The sequence below is a fragment of the Aotus nancymaae genome, unplaced genomic scaffold, assembly GCF_030222135.1.
Source record: "Aotus nancymaae isolate 86718 unplaced genomic scaffold, 86718_ANA_hifiasm-v0.15.2.pri h1tg000007l, whole genome shotgun sequence".
Classification (NCBI taxonomy): Eukaryota; Metazoa; Chordata; class Mammalia; order Primates; family Aotidae; genus Aotus; species Aotus nancymaae.
This window is the reverse complement of record NW_026988418.1, coordinates 10,769,712-10,791,986: the sequence shown is the minus strand read 5'-3', so window position 1 is coordinate 10,791,986 and position 22,275 is coordinate 10,769,712. Positions and strand designations below refer to the sequence as shown.

The 22,275-nt window shown below is 37.9% G+C and overlaps 1 protein-coding gene across 1 annotated transcript in view; it reads right to left on the bottom strand.

Annotated features, from left to right (window-relative positions):
• Window positions 1-350: 350 nt before the first annotated feature.
• CMPK1 (cytidine/uridine monophosphate kinase 1) overlaps window positions 351-22,275 on the bottom strand; it is a 38,991-nt gene continuing 17,066 nt past the window's right edge. The window contains exons 2-6 of the mRNA XM_064372320.1: window positions 10,561-10,707; window positions 5,846-5,998; window positions 4,134-4,210; window positions 3,831-3,927; window positions 351-2,497 (exon numbers count right to left, since the gene is read on the bottom strand). Coding sequence (XP_064228390.1) covers window positions 2,456-2,497; window positions 3,831-3,927; window positions 4,134-4,210; window positions 5,846-5,998; window positions 10,561-10,707 — 516 coding nt within the window. The 3' untranslated portion in view covers window positions 351-2,455. The remainder of the gene's footprint in view (window positions 2,498-3,830; window positions 3,928-4,133; window positions 4,211-5,845; window positions 5,999-10,560; window positions 10,708-22,275) is intronic.

The following is a 22,275-nucleotide window of genomic DNA, read 5'->3' as shown; positions in this document are numbered from 1 at the left end:
CTAAGACTTGGATGTTTCCCCATTCCTGCTTCCAGCTGTCCCACCTTTCTGGACTGAACCATGTACATCTTACATGTATTGACTGATGTCTCATATCTCCCTAAAATGTATAAAAACAAGCTGCACACCCTCCACCATACATATATGTTCTCAGGGTCTCCTGAGGGCTGTGGCACAAGCCACTGATCATTCATATTTGGCTCAGAATAAATCTCTTTCAATATTTTTACAGAGTTTGACTCTTTTCATTGACAATCCTGAACTCTGCTTTTGTAGCGTGAGGACCCACATGTTAAACAGGATATTTCTTGATCTTCAATATGCTTAGAAAACAGAAATCTGAGCCAACAAATAGCAAAGGCCACAACACAAAATTTATTGAGATCATTTACTAAATAATTCATATACATCCAACATCACTGAATGTAAATTTTTTTTTTTTTTTAAAGTATCAAGGCTTAAATTGGGGTCTTTCAAAAAACTCAGAAACTTCTTGGTGAGTGTATCTTTAACAAATGGAATGACAAAACTAGTTAAGTCAGATTATCTCAATCAACTCCAAAACTCAATGTTGCCAACACGTTTTTCTACTTAAAAGCAAACAAAAAGCAAAGCCTCATAATTTAGTTATTACCATGTTTCTCGGTTTCTATTCTCAAATGCCACAGAAATATATCTGATGAAAGGAAGCAAAGCACCTAGTCTCAACAGTCTTCAAAACTTTAAGGTTGCTTTCATAGTCTCAGTATAAATATTTAGATTGCTATCTGACAGATTTCTTCACTTATGTGAGCAGGAATGCTCTCGAAACCTTAGTCTTTACTTATGCATCATACTAGAGCTGTTTGATTAAACCACCTCTGTATTGGCTGGACTGTAACACTGGATAAGAACTCATTCCTATCTTTTCCAAGAAACCAAGATAATCTCAATACGAACTTTGGTGGCCAATATGTTACAGTACTTAGCAATATTTTGATTTCTAATGGCAAGAATGTTGAAAAATTTATCATTAGTAAGTGAATTTCATAACACATAGAAATAAATGATTCTATTAAAATATAAAAACATCCATTAACCTGTCCTCACTATTCCCAGTGACTTTAAATATCAAATCTAATTATACAAAGACAAAATTATTTGCCCTATTTGACCCTGTGTACCAAATGGTGTAAGTGCTGAAAATAAGAAACATTTTAAGATTTTAAGAAATCTCCTATTAAGGACCTTGGATAACACTTAGCATTGGTGACAGAAGGAAAAACAAGTAAGGCGAAAACAAATTTCTCAGAGATTTTTAAGGAAGGATTGATGTAAAAGAATATTCCTTTAGACTCTATAGCCTTTTAAAAATTATTTATCTTTCAGTGCTTCAGCGTAATGCCAAAACAACAATTTACTGAATAAAAATAGCATGGAAGGAAATCAAACATTTATTAGATATATTTATTATTTTTCTGACCAAAGTGCAATGATTTTTAAATCTCTTTAAACAAATAACTATGAAAAAAGTATTCGAGAAAATAAAATACAAATGGGAAACTTAACTAGATTGCTTTTTCTAATTAATTCTAACCTTTTATTAAGTCTAGAAAACAAAAAAAAACTTTAAAGTGTTACTAAAATGCTAACTGAATCATTTTAGCATAAATCTAGTCACATGCATTTCAAGGTTCCACTGCTAGAAATTTTAAGATCAGCTGAATCATGAATAACAGTATATAACAGAGTATAAGGAACACAAGCATTAGATGTGATCCTTGCCTCATACCCTTAGATTATGTCAGAATAAAGCTGACAATTCTGCCAGGCTCTGAACCCCTAGTGCCCCCAACCCAAATCTTGGAAGCAAAGAATATGCCCTGTCATACAACTTTGTACAAGTTGTAGTAAAACAAAGCCTAAGTTTTCTCACCTTTCTATAGAAAACGGTCAGTTATTTGATAAATACTAAAACACCGCTAAGAATCCATTTTCAGTTTGTTTACCAAACACATTGTACAAGAACTGAATACACAAAAAGGTTCCTTTGATATTTGGTCCACAAATTCAGTTAAGGTTGGAAATTTAAAACTTGCAAGAAAAAGAGAAAGTGGGTATCCCTAAATCCTAACACGTTGTAATTATTAAAGGGATATATATATTCGTACTAAAAAGTTTTGCTCACAGAAGGCACAAACTATAAAAGGGATATTCTTTTTGAATTAAAAAAAAATAAACTAGCTAATACCCTTCTTTGTTTAGTGAGCACCATAACTAAGATGAAGTTAAACCTGAATTCACTGTCTATTCCTGTGACCAAAAAAAAACATAAAAAATTTGTTTAACCATATACTTTCCAGCCACTAATTGAGATGTAGTTATGAAAGATTAAAATTGCCTTAAAAAGGGGTTGTGATAGCAGCTATCAAAGCAATATTCAAGCATGATTTCAAGGATGCTTTCAGGTTTAGAATTAGCCTTCCTTGTCAAAAATCTTCACAACTTCATCAAAAACCTGTAAAGGAAAAAGATGATAATAATTTTTAAAAAGATGATAATCATTGTTAAAATACCTCACAGCTAAGTTCTTATTAAAAATAATCAAATTTACATTAATTTTCAAAATGAATCATGTTTAAAAATCACATAACTTCTTAGTTTCATCTATTTTACTTTGGATGGTAATATTATATAAATAATACATATAAAATTGTGATTATATTAAATTCAATTAGTGCTTTTAGGACAAAATATTCTTCTTGATAGCCTACCAATAATTTGATAAAATATAAACTGAAGTGGCTTATCTTGTTAGCTCTGATTCTAAAACACAGTTTTCTCATGTATTACCTCACCTCTATACGAAGTGTCAATGGATTAAAAAAGAGTCCCTGAATCTTCTTCCTCTGGGCCTTTCTCTTTTATCTCATGACTATAAGAGGATGAAGAGTCAGGGAATTGGGGAAAGGGAGATTAGGTTCATTAAGAGATACTAGAAATTTTGCTGGACTTGCAAACCACAGTTTAGAGATCAATGACTTATAAAAAAGGAGAGAAGTAATAAGTCATGGAAACCTTGCATTTCTGCTGCTACTTGTTCTGTGGCAGAAGAAAGAAGCCTGGAGCTCTTGAGTGAGATCACTTGCCATTTATGTGTTCCAACTCACAATTTTTTTTCTTTTTTTTGAGACGGAGTTTTGCTCCTGTTGTCCAGGCAGGAGTGCAATGGCGCGATCTCAGCTCACTGAACCTCCACCTCCCGGGTTCAAGCGATTCTCCTGCCTCAGCTTCCCAAGTAGCTGGAATTACAGGCTCCCACGACCACACCCAGCTAATTTTTGTATTTTTAATAGAGATGGAGTTTCACCACGTTTGCCAGGCTGGTCTTGAACTCCTGACCTCAGGTGATATGCCCACCTCGGCCTCCCAAAGTGCTGGGATTACAGGTGTGAGCCACTGCCCGGCCCCAACTCACATTTCTTAAAATACCAGTTTTCTAGTGCTTGGGAGGAAGTTTGGAATTCAAAAACCACCCATTTCTCATGAAGAACAAGTTTGAAATTGTAAATCCCATTTTAGATTTTACTCAAAATGGAAAAACTCTAATTATTCATTTAGTCTCCAGTGTCTTCTTTTCTTTTCTTTTTTTAAGAGACAGAGTCTCAGTATGTTGCCCAGGCTGGTCTCGAACTCCTGTGCTAGGATTACAGGCATGAGCCACCATGCCCAGACTTCAGTGTCTTGAAAAACTAATCTGTGATAGTATTTCTTTTCTTCTGCCTACCCCAAAACAAACAATAACATTTTTATATGACATGTTTTTTTAAAGACAGGCTAGGAACACTTACTTCATCAACAGATTTAGAAGCATCTATTTTCTTCACTTTCCCCATTTCTTCATATAAGTCAATAATCGGCTTTGTTGACTGAAGGTAGGTCTGAATTCTGCAAAAGAAGAAAATATCACAAGGTTCTAGGTATCCATCCTTTCTTCTGTATGTTATAGGATAGCTCACAGAACACTGGATTTGCCCTGACCAATTCACTTAACATCTTAAGCCATTTTACACGTTTAAATGTGACTTCTTTTTTCCTGGACCAAACGGGGCAGGTCTGGGATTGAAGTGGTGTATGTAAAAACTGCACAGTACCTCTTTTCCAAGCTCTCTCTGTTGTCATCACTTCTACCACTACTCTTTCCCCTCTCAAGACATCGTTCAATACAGATCTAAAAAGAAATAAAAAGTTATTAAAAAAAATAAAGATATGAATTTGCCATTCTTTTAACCTAAAAAGAAAACAGAGTTTAAAGAAATAACCGAAAAAAAAAAACACCTCTGCAATAAACCCAATGTGTCTAATTCATTAATCAACATGCAAAGTCCTTTTAAATTTAAACATGTGGTTCAATTTATATAAACTAGGTTAAATAAGTACGGAGCATAATAAGAATTCATTCATGACTCAGTTTTTCCTGTGTATTTTTTTTCAAACTGCAATAAAAAGATCTGTATGTGTATGGTTTCATCTCAGACATATTATTAACTTATTAGGTATGAATTACATGCCTCAAACTTTGTTCCAGTTTTGCTTACTTTTTGATAATTCCATAAATTTCCAGATATTTGAGTCAACATATTTGCATTTGAATAAAGCATCCCTCGTTAATTGTAATAAACATTCCTTAGTTATAAAGCTGTGGTAACATTCTAAAGTTAACTTTGAAGGGTAAATGAAAACATATTTTGGGGGGTTGGAAGAAGAGAGTCACGTTTTAAAAGAACCCAAGAGGCCAGGCGCAGTGGCTCATGCCTGTAATCCCAGCCCTTTGGGAGGCTGAGGCAGGTGGATCACTTGAGGTCAGGATCACTTTGAGACCAGCCTGGCCAACATGGTGAAACCCTGTCTCTACTAAAAATATGAAAATTAACTGGGCCTGCTGGCGCACACCTGTAATCCCAGCCACTTGGGAGGCTGAGTCAGGAGAATTGCTTGATTGAACCAGGGAGACGGAGGTTGCAGTGAGTCGAGATCACACCACTGTACTCCAGCCTGGGCAAGAGAATGAGACTCGGTCTCAAAATAAAATAAAATAAAACAACACAAAGGCTGCAGCAAGTCTCTCCACCAAAGGCACATTTACAATTCAACCTAAGAACAGCCAACTTCTTTCAAGGTACTACTTCAGATTCCTGGTCTTTTAGGCTGTGGCATTAATTTAATAAAATTTATATGACAGCAGCTGTCAAACAGAGTCAGGCCTTTTTAATTAAATGATTCTGAGAAATGTATTAAGTTATTCAAAGGTATGTTTGGCTTCATTATTAGAACTACCAGAAAGAAAATTACATTTGTAAAATAAAAGATGAAAAGAAAAGAAAAAAGCAAATTACATTTGTTTGCTTTTTTCAAGATCATTTCACTCTTAAGACAAATCAGGCTATGCTGTATGTTTCTTTAAAACAGAAATCTTCCCAACTCCTCAGAAATCTGTTTCTCTTCCAGTAAACAACACCTAAGGCAAGATGCTCTTAGACAGTAACGTCTACCTCAGAAAGTAGTTCAGCTTCATTAATATCATTATGTATGTCAATTCTTATTTTTTAAAAAAACAAAACTGATTCTTGTTATTTTGAAAATAAAGCAAAATTGCAAAATTTAGCTCCACAAGGATGCTAATGCCAAATAGCTTTTAATACTCCAACAGCAAGACAGTGCTGTTCTGTCCATCCATTCTACCAATTCAAAAAACACTGCTGCCAATATAAAATGTAAATATAAGTAAAAAAAATTCTTTGTTTTTCTCTAATAATTGACTAACAGTTGCTTAAAGCTTATGTGGGCAGATGCATATTTTCATTACCTCATTATTACAGTCAAAAAACAGAACGAAAGATACATCTGCCTTCCCATCCATGGTCTTGTTCCAACCTTGAAGGTTGTCTTGATTTCTTGGAAAGCCATCAATCAAGAATTTATTCTTCTGAGCATTGGCAGCCATTGTCTGATCCATTTCCTAAAGGGAAAAGAAGATTTAGGTTCAATACTACATTAACAAAATGCAATTTTCCAGGCATGGTAGTGTACACATGGGTGTTGGTTTTATTATTATTATTTAAACCATAAGTAAAGGGTGGAGGATACATATAAAAAAAACACGAGAAGGAAATCCATCAATGTATTAACATGATTGCCTCAAGCTGGTGTGGTTATGGGTATGTGCCCCTCTCACAACCTCATCATTTTATACACACAATTTTTTTCTGTGGTTTCGAATTTTCTATAGTTAAGTATACATTACTTTCACATACACATTCACAAAGTTGTAAATAAACAATAAAAGCAGAAATACAAGGAAAATAACCATGAACCAATATCTTTCCTCCAGCAACTGTAGACCCTGTCTTGTGTTCTGTTTGCTCTTCCCTAGTCGTGTTGCTGTAATGGAAAGCATATTACGTCTACAGGTGCTCAACTCGGCTATTCATATAATTCAAGTTCAACAGCACAAAGCTTTGGACAAATATAAAAGACCATTAGCATTAATAATTAATGTCGAAAAAATACTTTTTAACTGAAGCTAATTAAACCCAAATGCCACTGGTTGCCCCAAAACAAAGGGAACAAAAGAAACACCTTCAGAAAGATAGCAAGAATGACCCATTTCACCTCTTCCCAAGTCTGAATTTAGGTAGAATGTGGGAATATATAAATGGGAGCTGGAGATCTCTAATCTCCAAATCCTTGCCACTTCAATCACCACATGATAAGCGCAGGTGCATGACTGTGATAGACCTTAGAGGAGTCTCTATTGCAAAGTAAACTGACATTCAGTACTCCCCATGTTCAAACTTCCCTGGTTCCTCAAGAACAATGGCTGTCAGGACCAATGATCCTTTTATCTGAGAATTGGTTTTTTATCCTGGCATCTAGCTTCTTTGATATTCACAAAACTTCAGAATGCTTTTGGGCCTCTGCTATAGCCTTTCTACCACAATTATGGTAGTGGAAGATATGTGAAGAAGGCACATCAATATTATATTCATTCAGCATACATTTATTCAAGGCCTGTGATCAGGGAACATGAAAAGCAAGGTCATGACTCTTGTCCTTGGGGAGACTCACAGTTGAGTGCATGACAAATACATATACACACATGTGCTAAGTTCTATAATCTTAAAGTATGCAAAGGATGCTATAATAAAACAAAGAAGTCAGCACAAACTGCAAGGAAACCGCCAGAGAAGGCTTAACCAAAGAGGTGGCAGTGGAACTGAACCCTGAATAATGAAATGGCATGTGTAGGCAGACAGGGATCAATGTCCTCCAGATGGTGGAAACTGAAAGTATAAATGAGAAAGCACAACAGCTTTGATGAATCTATAAGCTGGTACAACTGAATCTTAGGATATGTGTAGAGAGTGGTAGGAGATATGACTCGAAAGTAAGCAAAAAGTAAGACTAATGAAGAACTTTGTATGGGACACCAAGGAGTTTGAGTTTTATTCTGGAAGCAGTACAGGGCCATTTAAGAATTTTAAGCAGTAAAATAACAGGCTCATATTGCCTTTTAGAAAAAAATCACTCTGACTGCACTGAAGAGGATGAATCAGAAGGGGACAAGGATGGATTAAAAGCAAAAAGACTAACAAGGAGTCTCTACTGATGGTCCAGGTAAGAAGAAGAGAATGTGAACTAAGGTGATAGCAATGACAGAGAAGAGAGTAACAGAAGAGGATTAAAAGAAAGATAATTGGAAAGATATGCTCAATCAATGGATTTGAGAAAGTGAGGAAGAGGCAGGAGAATATAGGATGATTCTCAGATTTCTGCCTTGAGTAACTAGGTAGATGGTAGAACCATTAACCAAGACAGGAAGTAAAGGAAGATCACATTTTAGACAATACACTCAGCCTCTGACATGTTGATTTTGAGACACATGTGAGACATTCAGATAGAGGCCTAGTAGTTAAGTAGTTAAAAATATATGTCTGGGCTGGGCATGGTGGCTCATGCCTGTAATCCTAGCACTTTGGGAGGCTGAAGTGGGTGGATAACCTGAGCTCGGAGTTCAAGACCAGCCTGACCAACATGGAGAAACCGCTTATCTACTAAAAATACAAAATTAGCTGGATGTGGTGGCGCATGCCTGTAATCCCAGCTACTTGGAAGGCTGAGGCAAGAGAATCACTTGAACCCAGGAGGTGGAGGTGGAGGTGGGGGTGAGCTGAGATCGCGCTATTGCACTCTAGGCTAGGCAAAAAGAGTAAAATCTGTCTCAAAAAAAAAAATATATATATATATATATATGATTAAATGAGATAATGTGTGTATATACACATACACACACATATATATACACACACACACACACACACACACACATACATGTCTCGCATTCAAAACAAACATTTTGTTCTAGAGCTAGACTTCAGACTTTAGCAACATTAGCATAGTGAAAGCTTTAGGCATGGCTAAAACCATCCAGAAAGAAAGAGATAAAACAAGACAACCAAGTATAAAACCCTAAGAAGCATCATGGTTTAGGAAACTTGCAAAAGAAGAATAACTATTAAAGAGGATTGAGAAATAGCAGTCACTCAGTAGGGAGAGAAGAAAAAGAATGCTTTCATGATGAACAAAGGGAGAATGATTTTCAAACAGACTGATCAGAGTTAAATACGACAAGAAAAATAATGAGTAAACGTATCTTATTTGATAGAGATTATCACTGATAACTTGCAAGAGTAGCTACAATGGAGATGGAAACAGAATCTGACTGCAAAGGGTTGAAAAGTAGAAAGTGAAAAAGTAAAAACAACATAGACTGCTCTTTCATAATGCTTAGCTATAAAGCAGAGAAAGGTCATTAGAGCGAGTGAATAGGGGGAGAGGATTTGTTTATTTTGGAATGGAAGCAGGTTACTCCAACCTCTGAGACAAGAGGTAAGAAAGTGTGTGTGAGCCCCTTTTCATTCCCCAGTGTCTTTAGTTCCAACCAGATGCTTACATTATTTCTTTCCCATCAGGCTTCAGTTATTTCTTGTTGTTCCCAATACTGCCTTTCTCTTTTCCCTCACTGTTCTATGTGAAAATACCTGTTAATGACTATAGTCTTAGGAATCTAGAATGAAGAGTCACCTAGTAAATACAAGGTACCTGTTTTACAGATGTGACTTTTTTTTTTTTTTGAGACAGAGTCTTGCTCTGCTGCCCAGTCTTGAGTGCAGTGGCACAATCTCGGCTCACCACAACCTCCGCCTCCCAGGTTCAAGCGATTCTCCAGCCTCAGACTCCTAAGTAGATGGGATTACAGGCATGCGCCACCACACTTGGCTAATTTTTTGTATTTTTTGGTTGAGACAGGGTTTCACCATGTTGGCCAGACTGGTCTCAAACTCCTGACCTCAAGTGATCCCCTGCACCTCAGCCTCCCCAAGTGCTGGGATTACAGGCATGAGCCACTGCGCCCGGCCTCAGATGTGACATATTATAGTTTGGAAAGCTATTAAGTCTTAGCATTTCACATTGAAGATGGTGATGCACCATAAAAGTAGACAACAAGGCTAAGTGAACATCAACAATGAAAGAGACGTGGGTTTAAAAAGAGAGAAAGAAGAAAGAAAGAGGTTTATTTAAAAAAAAAAGAAAGAAAGAAAGAAAAAAGAAAAGGGAACAAGAGAAGAAACAGAAATAAAAGAGAATAACCATCAGAATGTTGAAAAGAAAGGACCAAGTGCACATAAATAGATATTAAGTTGAGCTATAGCTGACCCTAAATCCAAGTAGAGAGTCCTTGCCACTGTCCAATTTCTTCCCAGGTGAAAGCAAAGTTTCCAGTTCTGCATTCTCAAGCATTCCACTGGCAATAAATTCAATACTCTGAGCCAGGCATGGTGGCTTTCTCCTGTAATCCCAGCACTTTGGGAGGCCAAGGTGGGAGGATTACTTAAGCCCAGGGGTTCCAGCCTAGCTTAGGCAACATAGTGAGACCCTGACTCAACAAAAAATAGAAAAATTAGCTGGGTGTGGTAGCATGTGCCTGTAGTCCCAGCTATTCAGGAGGCTGAGGTGGGAGGATTCTTGAGCCTGGAAGGTTGAGGCTACAGTGAGCTGTGATCATGACAATGCACACCAGCCTGGGTGACAGAGTAAGATACTGTCTGAAAAAAGAAAGATACTGTTTGATATTTCTCATTATACATATGAAAGGTGGATTTATTTATTTATTTATTTTTTATTATTGTTTATTTATTTATTTATTTTTGAAAAGAGGTCTCACTGTGTTTCCCAGGCTGGACTTGAATTTCTGGGGTCAAGCAATCCTCCTGCCTCAGTCTCACAAACAGCTGGGACTATAGGCATATGCCAACATGCCTAGCTTTTTTTTTTTTTTTTAATTTTTTTTATAGAGATGGGGTTTCACTAGGTTGTCTGGGCTGATCTTGAATTCATGGCCTCTTGCCTTGGCTTCCAAAAGTACCAGGATTACAGGCATGAGCAACTGCCTGGCCAAAAGATTAATTTAATTTCTTGCTTCCTCACTGATTTGAACTGGTTGGCATTCACACTCCTTACCCTCTTTAATAAACTGATGGTTATCTCAACTGGTACAATCTTTCCTTCTTTAATGTACTTTTCAATAAGTTCACCATACTGTGAATCTGGGTTCTTCCTTTCATCACGAAGCAGCTCTCCTGCAGAAAGGTGTGTGTAGCCATATTTCTGAAAGAAGCACACATAGGAAAAATATCAGAATTCATTCAACCCAGTGGTGGGACTATACATTTTTTTCCTTTATGTTAATTTCTATGTTCTATTTTTTCTACAATAAATGAGTTTTGCTTGTATATTAAATAAAAATTTAATAGATTTTACATAATCCATTTTGATTAATGGATATCTTTATTCTTCATAGCTATAATGTTCATATATCTCAACATCATACCAAAATTTATCTAACTATCGAAGGCATTAACTAACATCAAAATGTCTGCTTTCTTAAACTCTACATGTCCAAATTGAACTCGTCACTATCTATACAAAACTCATTCTTCTGTTTTCGTCCCCTTCTCAGTCAACAGTACAAGTCCTACCTCCTCCATGAAATCAGCTTTCTTGACCACTCTGGTAAGTGGTCACATAATCAAATAGTATCTTAGATATTACTGTCTCTCCATCTAGATCAGTATCTTCCTTGCCATTTTTTGGAGACAGAGTCTCGCTCTGTTGCCCAGACTGGAATACAGTGGTGCGATCTCGGCTCACTGCAACCTCTGTCTACTGGGTTTAAACAATTCTCCTGCCTCAACCTCCTGAGTAGCTAGAATTATAGGCATACACCACCACACCCGGCTAATTTTTATATTTTTAGTAAAGATGGGGTCTCACCATGTTGGCCAGGCTGGTCTCAAACTCCTGACCTCAAATGATCCACCTACCTTGACTCCCAAAGTGCTGGGATTACAGGCGTGAGCCACTGTGCCCAGCCCATTTCCTACCTTTATATTTGCAATGAGTGGTCTCAACTGTAAATTGGGAACACAGAAACCTCTAAGTTTGTGGTTATAATTAAATGAAATAATGTATATAAACTGACCACTATAAAGCCTGACACCTAATAGGGATAAAGGACATCAATTACCTCCTTTCCATCATAAAGGTACTTACATAATCTGGAAGCATTTTTATGTCATAATGTGTGTGTGTGTGTGTTCACTTTAATGGTTTTGAAAGAAAAACCAACCAAGAGGGTTTAATCCCAGCACTTTGGGAGACTGAGGCAGGAAGATCACTTGAAGCTAGGAGTTCAAGACCAGCCTGGGAAACATAGCGAGACGCTGTCTCAACAAAAAATTAGCTGGGTATGGTGATTCATGCCCGTAGTCCTAGCTACTCAGGGCTGATGCAAAAGGACTATCTCAGTCTGGGAATCTGAGGTTACAGTAAGCTGTGATTGCGCCTCTGCCCTCCAGCCTGGGTGACAGAGTGAGACTTTGTCTCAAAAAACGAAAAAAGAAAAAAAAAAGAAAAGCTTCTTCTTCCACATCAACTTATAAGTTCCTTTTTATTAAATCAAAAGAACTACACAATCAATTTTAAAAATGCTTTTACTCTCAAATATTAAGACACCAAGATAACTATACTTATTGCTCAGTTACAACAACCATCTCATCCCAAATTCTTAAGACTCCTTCAATGGAGTTTTCACTTTATATAGGTATACAATAAATATGTCATAAATTAAATGTTATCTTTAACTTCAATGTTAAGATTTGAGGCAGCCCACACTCTCAACCTCCTCTTTAAAGAGTGTTTCATTCGCACATTTCACAAAATCCAACTCTTTCAATTACTCAGATTACAATGAGTTTTCTGTTTTTGGATTACAGAGGCAATATATATTCTTTGCTCCTTTTCTCATTCCTGAAATTGTTGGTTAAATTTGTTCTTGCTTACTAAATAGTAAGTTAACAGTGAAGTAGTCAGTAAATGAAAAGAAACTCTAGAGGCCGGGTGCAGTGGCTCACGCCTATAATCCCAGCACTTTGGGAGGCTGAGGTGGGTGGATCACGAGGTCAAGAAATCGAGACCATTCTGGTCAACAAGGTGAAACCCCGTCTCTACTAAAAATACAAAAAAAATTAGCTGGGCATGGTGGCGCGTGCCTGTAGTCCCAGCTACTTGGGAGGCTGAGGCAGGAGAATTGCTTAAACCCGGGAGGCGGAGGTTGCGGTGAGCCGAGATTGCGCCATTGCACTCCAGTCTGGGTAACAAGAGCGAAACTCCGTCTCAAAAAAAAGAAAACTCTAGTTTATTTGCTGACTAAAATTGGGAATAAAGTTTGATGAAAATAAACAAAACCCTAATATATCCATGTCTCTCTCAGTCATACAAGACCTTCCATTAGAAGAAATGACCAGGCTGGGTACAGTGGATCACGCCTGTAATCCTAGCACTTTGGGAGGCTGACGCAGGAAGATGGCTTGAGTCCAGAAGTTCAAGACCAGCCTAGGCAATATAGACCTCATCTCTATTAAACTTCTTTTTTTTTAAAGAAAGAAAAGAAGAAGAAAAAGAAATGATCAAAAGTATATGTTATTAAAGTTTTTTTTTTTTTAAACTCCCATTGGGCCAAGCACGGTGGCTCACGCCTGTAATCCCAGCACTTTGGGAGGCTGAGGAGAGCAGTTCATGAGGTCAGGAGTTCAAGACCAGCCTGGCCAATATGGTGAAAGCCATCTCTACTAAAAATACAAAAATCAGCCAGCATGGTGGCACGCACTTGTAGTTCCAGCTACTCGTGAGGCTGAGGCAGGAGAATCGCTTGAACCCAGGAGGCAGAGGTTGCAGTGAGCCGAGATTGCACCACTGTACTCCAGTCTGGGCGACAGAGCGAAACTGTCTCAAAAAAACAAAAACAAAAACAAAAAACTCCCATCATTTACAAAAAATAGAATTAAGTACAAAATTGTTTAACTCTTTAAACTCATTTTCAAATTATTTCTACACCATTTATAAATGCCTACTTTAATCATTAAGTATACAAAAACTTCTGAAAGTTGGATAAAGGACTTTATAAAAAATGAAGTGTGACCTACTTTCCCACTTACTATATACACTTTTTGAAAAGCATTTTGCAACAACTGTCCACAAAATTTTATAGCAGCTTCATTTCCCACTGTTTATTTTGGCTCCTACTTGGAACTCTCTGCTTGCCGGATGCTCTACTCTGGTCTAGTGATTATAGCATATGGTAATATTGAATAAATGCAGAGACAAACAGTACTAAACAATGGCAAATGCTCAGTGAAACACCAACAATATACAGAGGGCTCTGTAATGCTCTCCTGTATGAACATATACATTTAGAAGCCCAGTTAGTAATTCAGAAATTAGAACACATACAGTTTGTTTCTTGACATGGGAGAGCTCAATTTTACAAGCTTTATATTTCATTAAAATGGGTGTTGGCTCTGGTGTAACTTTACGTGATTGTTGATGCCTGTAATCCCAATGCTGCGTGAGGCCAAGGAAGGAGGATCACGTGAAGCCAAGGAGGAAGGATCGCTTGAGACCAGGAGTTTGAGACCAGCCTGGGCAACATAGGGAGACTCTATATGAATAACTTTTTTTTCTTCTTCATTTTGCAGTGTGTTTTTTTCCAGGTGCTGTTAAATCTATGAATAATTTTTTAAAAATTAGCTGGGTGTGTTAGTGTATGCCTGTGGTTCCAGCTACTTAGAAGGCTGAGGCAGAAGGATTGCCTGAGCCTGGGAGATTGAGGCTGCAGTAAGCCATGATCATAACACTGCACTCCAGCCCAGGCAGCAGTGTGGGACTGTATCTCAAAAGAATAAATAAATGAGAAACTCTTTGGAAATTATAGATATATACAAAAGACATTTAAAAAAATAATTTAGCCGGCATGGTAGCTCCTGCCTATAATCCTAGTGCTTTGGGAGGCCACGTTGGAAGAACTGCTTAAGGCCAGGAGTTCAAGACCAGTCTGGGCACATAGCAAGACCTTGTCTCTACAAAAAAATTTTATTTTTTTGTTGTATTTTATTACTGATGGACTGAAAAAGGGTCTTGCTCTTTCACTCAGAGTGAAGTGCAGTAGCACAATCACCGTTCACTGCAACCTCAACCTCCTAGGTTCAAGCGATCCTCCCACCTCAGCCTCCTGAGTATCTGGGACTACAGGAATGTGCCACCACACCCAGCTAATTTTTTAAAATTTTTTATAGAGATGCAGTCTCACTATGTAGCCCAGAATGGTCTCAAACTCCTGGCCTCAAGCAATCCCCTCACTTCTGCCTCCCAAAGTGCTGGAGTTACAGACATGAGCCACAGCACCTGGCCTCTACAAAAAATTTTTTTAAAAATTTAAATGATAACAATTACACCGTTTGTCAAAAAGAAAAAACAACCTTACCTGCAAAGTCCAAGGAAACAAAGAATTCAAATGAATATAAAGATGCCAAACCTATATACACGTGCCTCACTTTCTCATCTACATTCCATTTTTGTAGATTCTCTATTTACCAATTTTTTATACTATATTTTTCTGGATTTTGCTAATGATGCTTTCCTCTTACCAGTTTCAGCAACAAAAAAGCAACTATCACTTATATATGTTATTATAGCATTTTAATAATGCTAGACTTTAAAGAGCATATTTTCAAAGTATTCTGCTGTCATTAAGCAGTCACTGAAGCCAATTTTGAGGAAAGCAAAAATAGATATTTTCCAGCCTTAACCAAAACTTTTCCACATTCTCTGAAATTTCCTTGCAATTAAAACCCAGTGGGTAACTAACAACAGTCTTGAGAGCAACATTCAAAACCACAGCAACTTACAAGTACTATAACTACAATAACTACAATTACAAGCTAGTATTCAACTAAAAATAGTTTTTCTTTTTCTTTTTTTTTTTTTTTTGTTCAGACAGTCTCATTCTGTCGCCCAGGCTGGAGTGCAGTGGCACCATCTCTGCTCATTGCAACCTCCACTTCCCAGGTTCAAGCAATTCTTGTGCCTTAGCCTCCCAAGTAGCTGGGATTACAGGTATGCACCACCACACCTGGTTAATTTTGTATTTTCAGTAGAGACAGGGTTTTACCATGTTGGCCAGGTTGGTCTTGAACTCCTAACCTCAGGTGATCTTCCCACCTTGGCCTCCCAAAGTGCTAGGATTACAAGGGTGAGCCACCGTGCCTGGCCTAAAAATAGTAATTTTCTTGTGACAAATGTATAAACTCAGTTCATTTAGAGTAACTGCCTAAAATTTTAACTTAAATTTCTCCTTTAAGAAGTTGAAAAACAAGCTGGGCATGGTGGCTCATGCCTGTAATCCCAGCACTTTGGGAGCATGAGGGAGGCAGATCACCTGGGGTCAGGAATTTGAGACCAGCCTGGCCAACGTGGTGAAACCCAGTCTCTAGTAAAAATACAAAAATTAGCCAGATGCGATGGCACATACCTATAATCCCAGCTACTCAGGAGGCTGAGGCTAGAGAATCACTTGAACCTGGGAAGTGGAGGTTGCAGTGAGCCAAGATCATGCCACTGCACTCCAGCCTGAGTAACAAAGTGAGACTATCTCAAAAAAATAAATAAATAAATAAAGAAGTTGAAAAATAACCCAGTAACCTTTATGGATCATGCACTAAGATTTGGAGGGAGAAAAAAGCACCATGTTCTCAACAAGTACAAAACGGCACTCTATTTTACTACAACTAGGCAAATGTTGACAACTTTATGGGGTCAAATCTCAAACCAACTTGTTCAATTTCTCCCCTCCCCTCGTTTTTTTTTTTTTTTTTTAGATAGGGTCTCACTCTGTCACCCAGGCTGGAGTATAGTGGTGTGATCTCAGCTCACTATAACCTCTACCTCCTGGGCTTAAGCAATTCTCCCACCTCAGCCACCAGAGTAGCTGGGACTACAGGCACATGCCACTGCACCCAGCTAATTTTTTGTATTTTTTGTAGAGATGGAGTTTTGCCATGTTACCCAGGCTGGTCTCAAACTCCTGGGCTCAAGCAATCCACCTGCCTTAGCTGCTCAAAGTGCTGAGATTACAGGTATGAACCATCCCAACAGTCCTAATTTATCTCATTTCTTAGTAACTGCCTTTCTGTCCTAAATTTAGAAGACAAGACAAAAAAAAACAAAAACAATATTCAGGGTACAAATGATGCACAATGGCAAGTCCTTGAAGGCAGGAAGAGATGGAGATGCCAGGCACTTCCTCCTGTTAACGTGGCAGTTAGAAAGTGCCACTGAACTGCTACTGAGCTTCTCTTGCATTATAGAGGGAACATAGCAGAGACATTAAATAGAAATGTATTTTTAAAGCAACTGAAATGAGTAAAAACTATTGGGTATGGCCAGGTACAGTAGCTCACACCTGTAATTCTAGCGCTTTGGGAAGCCAAGGTGAGAGGATTGCTTGAGGCCAGGTGCTCAAGACCAGCATGAGCAACACAGTGAAACCCTGTTTCTACAAAAAAATAAAAACTTTTGCTGGGCATGGCTGTTGCAACTGTAGTCTCAGCTACTTAGGAGGTTGAGGCAGGAGGAACACTTGAGCCCAGGATGTAGTGAGCTATGATCATGCCACTGCACTCCAGCCTGGTAGACAGAACAACACTCTGTCTCTAAAAAACAAAACAAAACAAAACAAAACATATATAAGTTCATAAAATGTATAATATATAAATTACATTTCAAATATTATATATTATACAATTTACGTAACTTATGATATATGTAAAATTTATAATATATGTAGTATCATATATAATTTATAATATAATTATATATTAAAAATAAATATATACAAATTGGCCAGGCACAGTGGCTCATGCCTGTAATCTCAGCACTTTGGGAGGCCAAGGCAGGCAGATCAAAAGGTCAAGAGATTGAGACCACCTGGGCCAACATGGTGAAACCCCATCTCTACTAAAAATACAAAAATTAGCTGGGCATGGTAGTGCATGCCTGTAGTCCCAGCTTCTTGGGTGGCTGAGGCAAGAGAAATCGCTTGAACCCAGGAGGTGAAAGTTGTGGTGAGCAGAGATTGCACCACTGCACTCCACGCTGGTGACAAAGCAAGACTCCATCTCAAAAATAAATAAATAAATAAATAAATATAAATTAAATAAACTATTAGGTGTCTTTTGAATTTACATCTATGAAGCATTTAAGACTAAGTTTGGCTGGGTGCGGTGGCTCATGCATGTAATCCCAGCACTTTGAAAGGCCGAGGCGGGTGGATCATGAGGTCAGGAGCTCGAGACCAGCCTGACCAACATGGTGAAACATTGTCTCTACTAAAAATACAAAAATTAGCCAGGCACGGAGTGCACATCTGTAATCCAAGCTACTCAGGAGGCTGAGGAAAGAGAATCACTTGAACCCAGGAAGCGGAGGTTGCAGTGAGCCAACATCGTGCCATTGCACTACAGCCTGAACGACAGAGCGAGAGTCCATCTCAAAAAAAAAAAAAAAAAAAGAATTACATGAAGAAACTAAAAACACTTTAGTGTAGGACAAATAAAATCAGTATCATAAAAAGAAGACCAGGCGAGATGGTTCATGCCTGTAATCCCAGCACTTCAGGAGGTGAAGGCATGTGTATCACTTGAGGCCAGGAGTTTGAGATCAGTCTGGCCAACATGATGAAATCCTATCTCTACTAAAAATACAAAAAATAGCCTAGCTTGGTGGCACACACCTCTAATCCCAGCTACTTAGGAGGCTGAGGCACAAGAATTGCTTGAACCTAGGAGGTGGAAGTTGCTGTGGGCCTTGATTGTGCCACTGCACTCCAGCCTGGGTGACAGAGCAAGACCCTGTCGCAAATAAATAAATAAATAGAAGGCATTCTGTATCACTGGATAGAAAAATTTATACTGTAAATAATTTAGTTTTCCACAAGTTAATTTATAAACATGTCAACTTCAAGCAAAGTTTGATTGGGATTTGTTTTTTTCTTTTGTTTTAAATGAAATTTGGTAAGTTGATTCTCAAATTTATCAGAAAGAGTAAATGTGAGTGAATGGCCAAAACTAAAATAATATTAACAACTACAAATGAGGACTTGCCCCACCAGGTGACATAAGATTTTATAAAACTACAGCAAGTAAAACAGAGTAGTACTGGTATAAAAATAGACAAATAGAACAATGAAACTCAACAGAGTCCAGAAATAGACCCAAGTATAAATAAGAATTCTATAAACCAAAAATACAAAAAAGAAAAAAAAAAGAATTCAACAAGTAATAAAGTTAGCACCTAAAATTGGTAGAGAAAAATGAACTATTTAATAAATGACACTTGTGCAACTGGCTATCCATCTGAGAAAAAATAAAATTAGATCTCTGCATTATACTATAACGAAACTAAATCCCAGGTGAATTCTAAAACACAAAACAAATAAAAACCCTATGATAGTACTAGAGGAAAATAAACTGAGATAGGAAAAGGTATCTTGCTTGGCACTAAACAAGAACCAAAACAGCTAGGATTTATGTTTGACCACATAAATAATAAAACTTTTGAACAAAGAAGGGCATCATAAGTATAATCAGATGATAAGCAACAGCCTGGAGGAAATATTTTCACTATACAAAGGCGATGGATACTATATACTGCATATAAAGTGATTCTGGCCAGGCACAGTAGTTCACGCCTGTAATCCCAGCACTTTGGGAGGCTGAGGTGGGCTGATCACCTGAGGTCACGAGTTTGAGACCAGCCTGGCCAACATGGTGAAACCTATCTCTACTAAAAATACAAAAATCAGCCAGGAGTGGTGGTGTGTGCCTGTAGTCCAAGATACTTGGGAGGCTGAGGCATGAGAATCTATTGAACTCGGAAGGCAGAGGTTGCAGTGAGCTGAGATTGTGCCATTGCCCTCCATCCTGGGTGACAGAGCAAGACTCCATCTCAAAAAAAGATTCTACTAATAAAGAAAATAACAATAACAATACAAAAATGGGCAAAGGATAAGAACAACACACACACACACAGGCACACAAAGAGAGACTTGACCTCGCTGGTAATTACAAAAATGCAAATTAAGACAATATGATTCCAGGGCCCGGCATGGTGGTTCACACCTGTAATCCCAACCAGCACTCTGGGAGGCCGAAGTGGGCAGCTCACGAAGTCAGGAGTTCGAGACCAGTATGGTGAAACCCCATCTCTACTAAAAATACAAAAAAATTAGCCAGGTGTGGTGGCGCATGCCTGTAGTCCCAGCTACACAGGAGGCTGAGGCAGGAGAACTGCTTGAACCCAGGAGGCGTTGGTTACAATGAGCCGAGATTGCACCACTGCACTCCAGCCTGGGCGACAGAGCAAGACTCAGTCTCAAAAAAAAAAAAAAAAATAGCCAACATTAAAAGAAAAAAAGACAATGTGATTCCATTTTCCACTGGATTAAAAGAAAAATTTTTATAAATTAATGTTCATAAAATTAATATAAAATAAAATTTTATATTCAGCAATGGTAAGAATACAGGGAAACCAGTATTTTCATACTCTGTAGAAGTAGTAATCAGTTCAGTCTTTAAAAGGGCAATTTATTTATTTTTATTTTTTATTTTTTGAGATATAGTCCCACTCTGTTGCCCAGGCTGCAGTGCAGTGGCACAATCTCGGCTATCTATCTATATGTTCCAATACTGAAAGCTCTCCAAGATATACTGTTAAGCCAAAAAAAAAAAAAAATTAAGTCACAAAATAATAAGCAAAGTGTATGTGCATACACATGTACATTATATCTGAGTATAAATACATCCAGAAAGGACCAGGAAAGGCACACAGGCAAAAATCTGACAAGTGATTACATAAGGAGAGTAGGATGAGATTAAAGAGAACTTTTACTTTTTACTTGCGTACTTTCAAAATTGTTTGAAATTTTTTACAATATACACATATATGTATAAACTTTAAAAATTTTAGTTTTAAAAAAATGTCACTATCCATACATCTTTATTTATTGAGGCAGGGTCTTGCTCTGCTGCCCAGGCTGGAATGCAGTGGCATAATCACAGCTCACTGCAGCCTTGACCTCCTGGGTCCCAGTGATCCTCCCACCTTAGCCTCCCAAGTAGCTGGGACTACGGGCATGCCATCATGCCTGGCTAATATTTTTACTTTATTTTTTGTAGAGACGGGGTTCACTACGTTATCCAGGCTGGTCTCAAACTCTGGGCTCAAGCAATCCTTCCACCTAGCCTCCCAAAGTGCTGAGATTACAGGCCTGAGCCACCATGCCCAACCCATACATCTTTAAAAGGTAAATATCCAGCCTGGCTCAGTGGCTCATATCTGTAATCCCAGCACTGTAGGAGGCTGAGGCAGGTGGAGCACTTGAGGTCAGGAATTCAACAACAGCCTGGACAACATGGTGAAACCCCGTCTCTACAAAAATACAAAAATTAGCCAGGCATGGTGGCAGGTGCCCGTAATCCCAGCTACTCAGGAGGCTAAGGCAGGAAAACCACCTGAGCCTAGGAGTACGAGGTTGAAGTGAGCCAAGATCACACCACTGCACTCCAGTCTGAGTAACAGAGTAAGACTCCATCTCAAAAAAAAGGTAAATATCACAAGGCAAGATTGATGATTTAAATGTGTTATTAATATCAAATCCTAAGAGCACAGCAAAATTAAATTCCCAGTCATCTCACATTAAGGATAAGAATCCCAATATAAAAACCGCCATATGATATTAAGAAAAAAGGGAAACAGTACCTACACAATCAAAAACTTATTTAAAGTTTAAATTTTTTTAGTAGAGACGGGGTTTCACTGTCATGGTGGCACGTGCCTTTAGTCCCAGCTACTCGGGAGGCTGAGGCAGGAGAATCACTTGAACCTGGGAGGCAGAGGTTGCAGTGAGCCGAGATGGCGCCACTGCACTCCAGCCTGGACCACAGAGAGAGACTCCATCTCAAAAAAACAAAAAATTTAAAACTAAATCATGATAGAGAAGAGCAGCTCTGGAGACATACTGGGGAACTGCTCTAAATCTAAAACTCAATTCAAATGTTTAGATAAAAATTTTTCTGGAAAGTGATCTACTCCTTAAACAAAGGAGAAACAAAAGTATAATATAGTAACACAGAAACACACTGCATGGGCAGGAAGTCAAGAGTTACAGAAGGAGACAGAAAACAGTCCACTTTTGTAGCCTAGAAACAGATGGAAATTTAGAGACATACTCAGTTGAGAGGATCCCTTAACGTACAGCAGCAAAAGTTTAAAAGGAAACATATTTCAATGAAGCTCTACTCCAGACATTAAAGTTCAAAATTATAAGCAAGATATTCTGGAAATGCCACTTCTATGGCATAGACAATATAAGCATACTACTCTTTGTCTCCAAAATAACCCATTGGAGCACTTTCAGAACTTTATTGTGCCAAGAAACCTCTCTTAATTGACTTTTTAGAAAAAAATCAATCACTGCTTAGATAACAAAGAATCACTTTCATTGTTAGTCCAATAGCCTGTGCTAACAGAAGTGTGAGAAAAATCATTCGTTGGCTTTAAAAAGTAGTAATTTAAAAAATTTTTGGTGTAAAATTTATCTTCATAAGTACATTTTGCTCAATCTAAAATTAAAATGTTTAGTGATATATATTTTTAAACAATATCGCAATCAAATCACAGCCCAGCAAGGGATTTAATGGTGACATGAATAACTGTACCCATTTCTATAATGTAGTGCAGACTACATGGGCCTCTTGGTTCTTAATTAGAGCCTAACTTCAT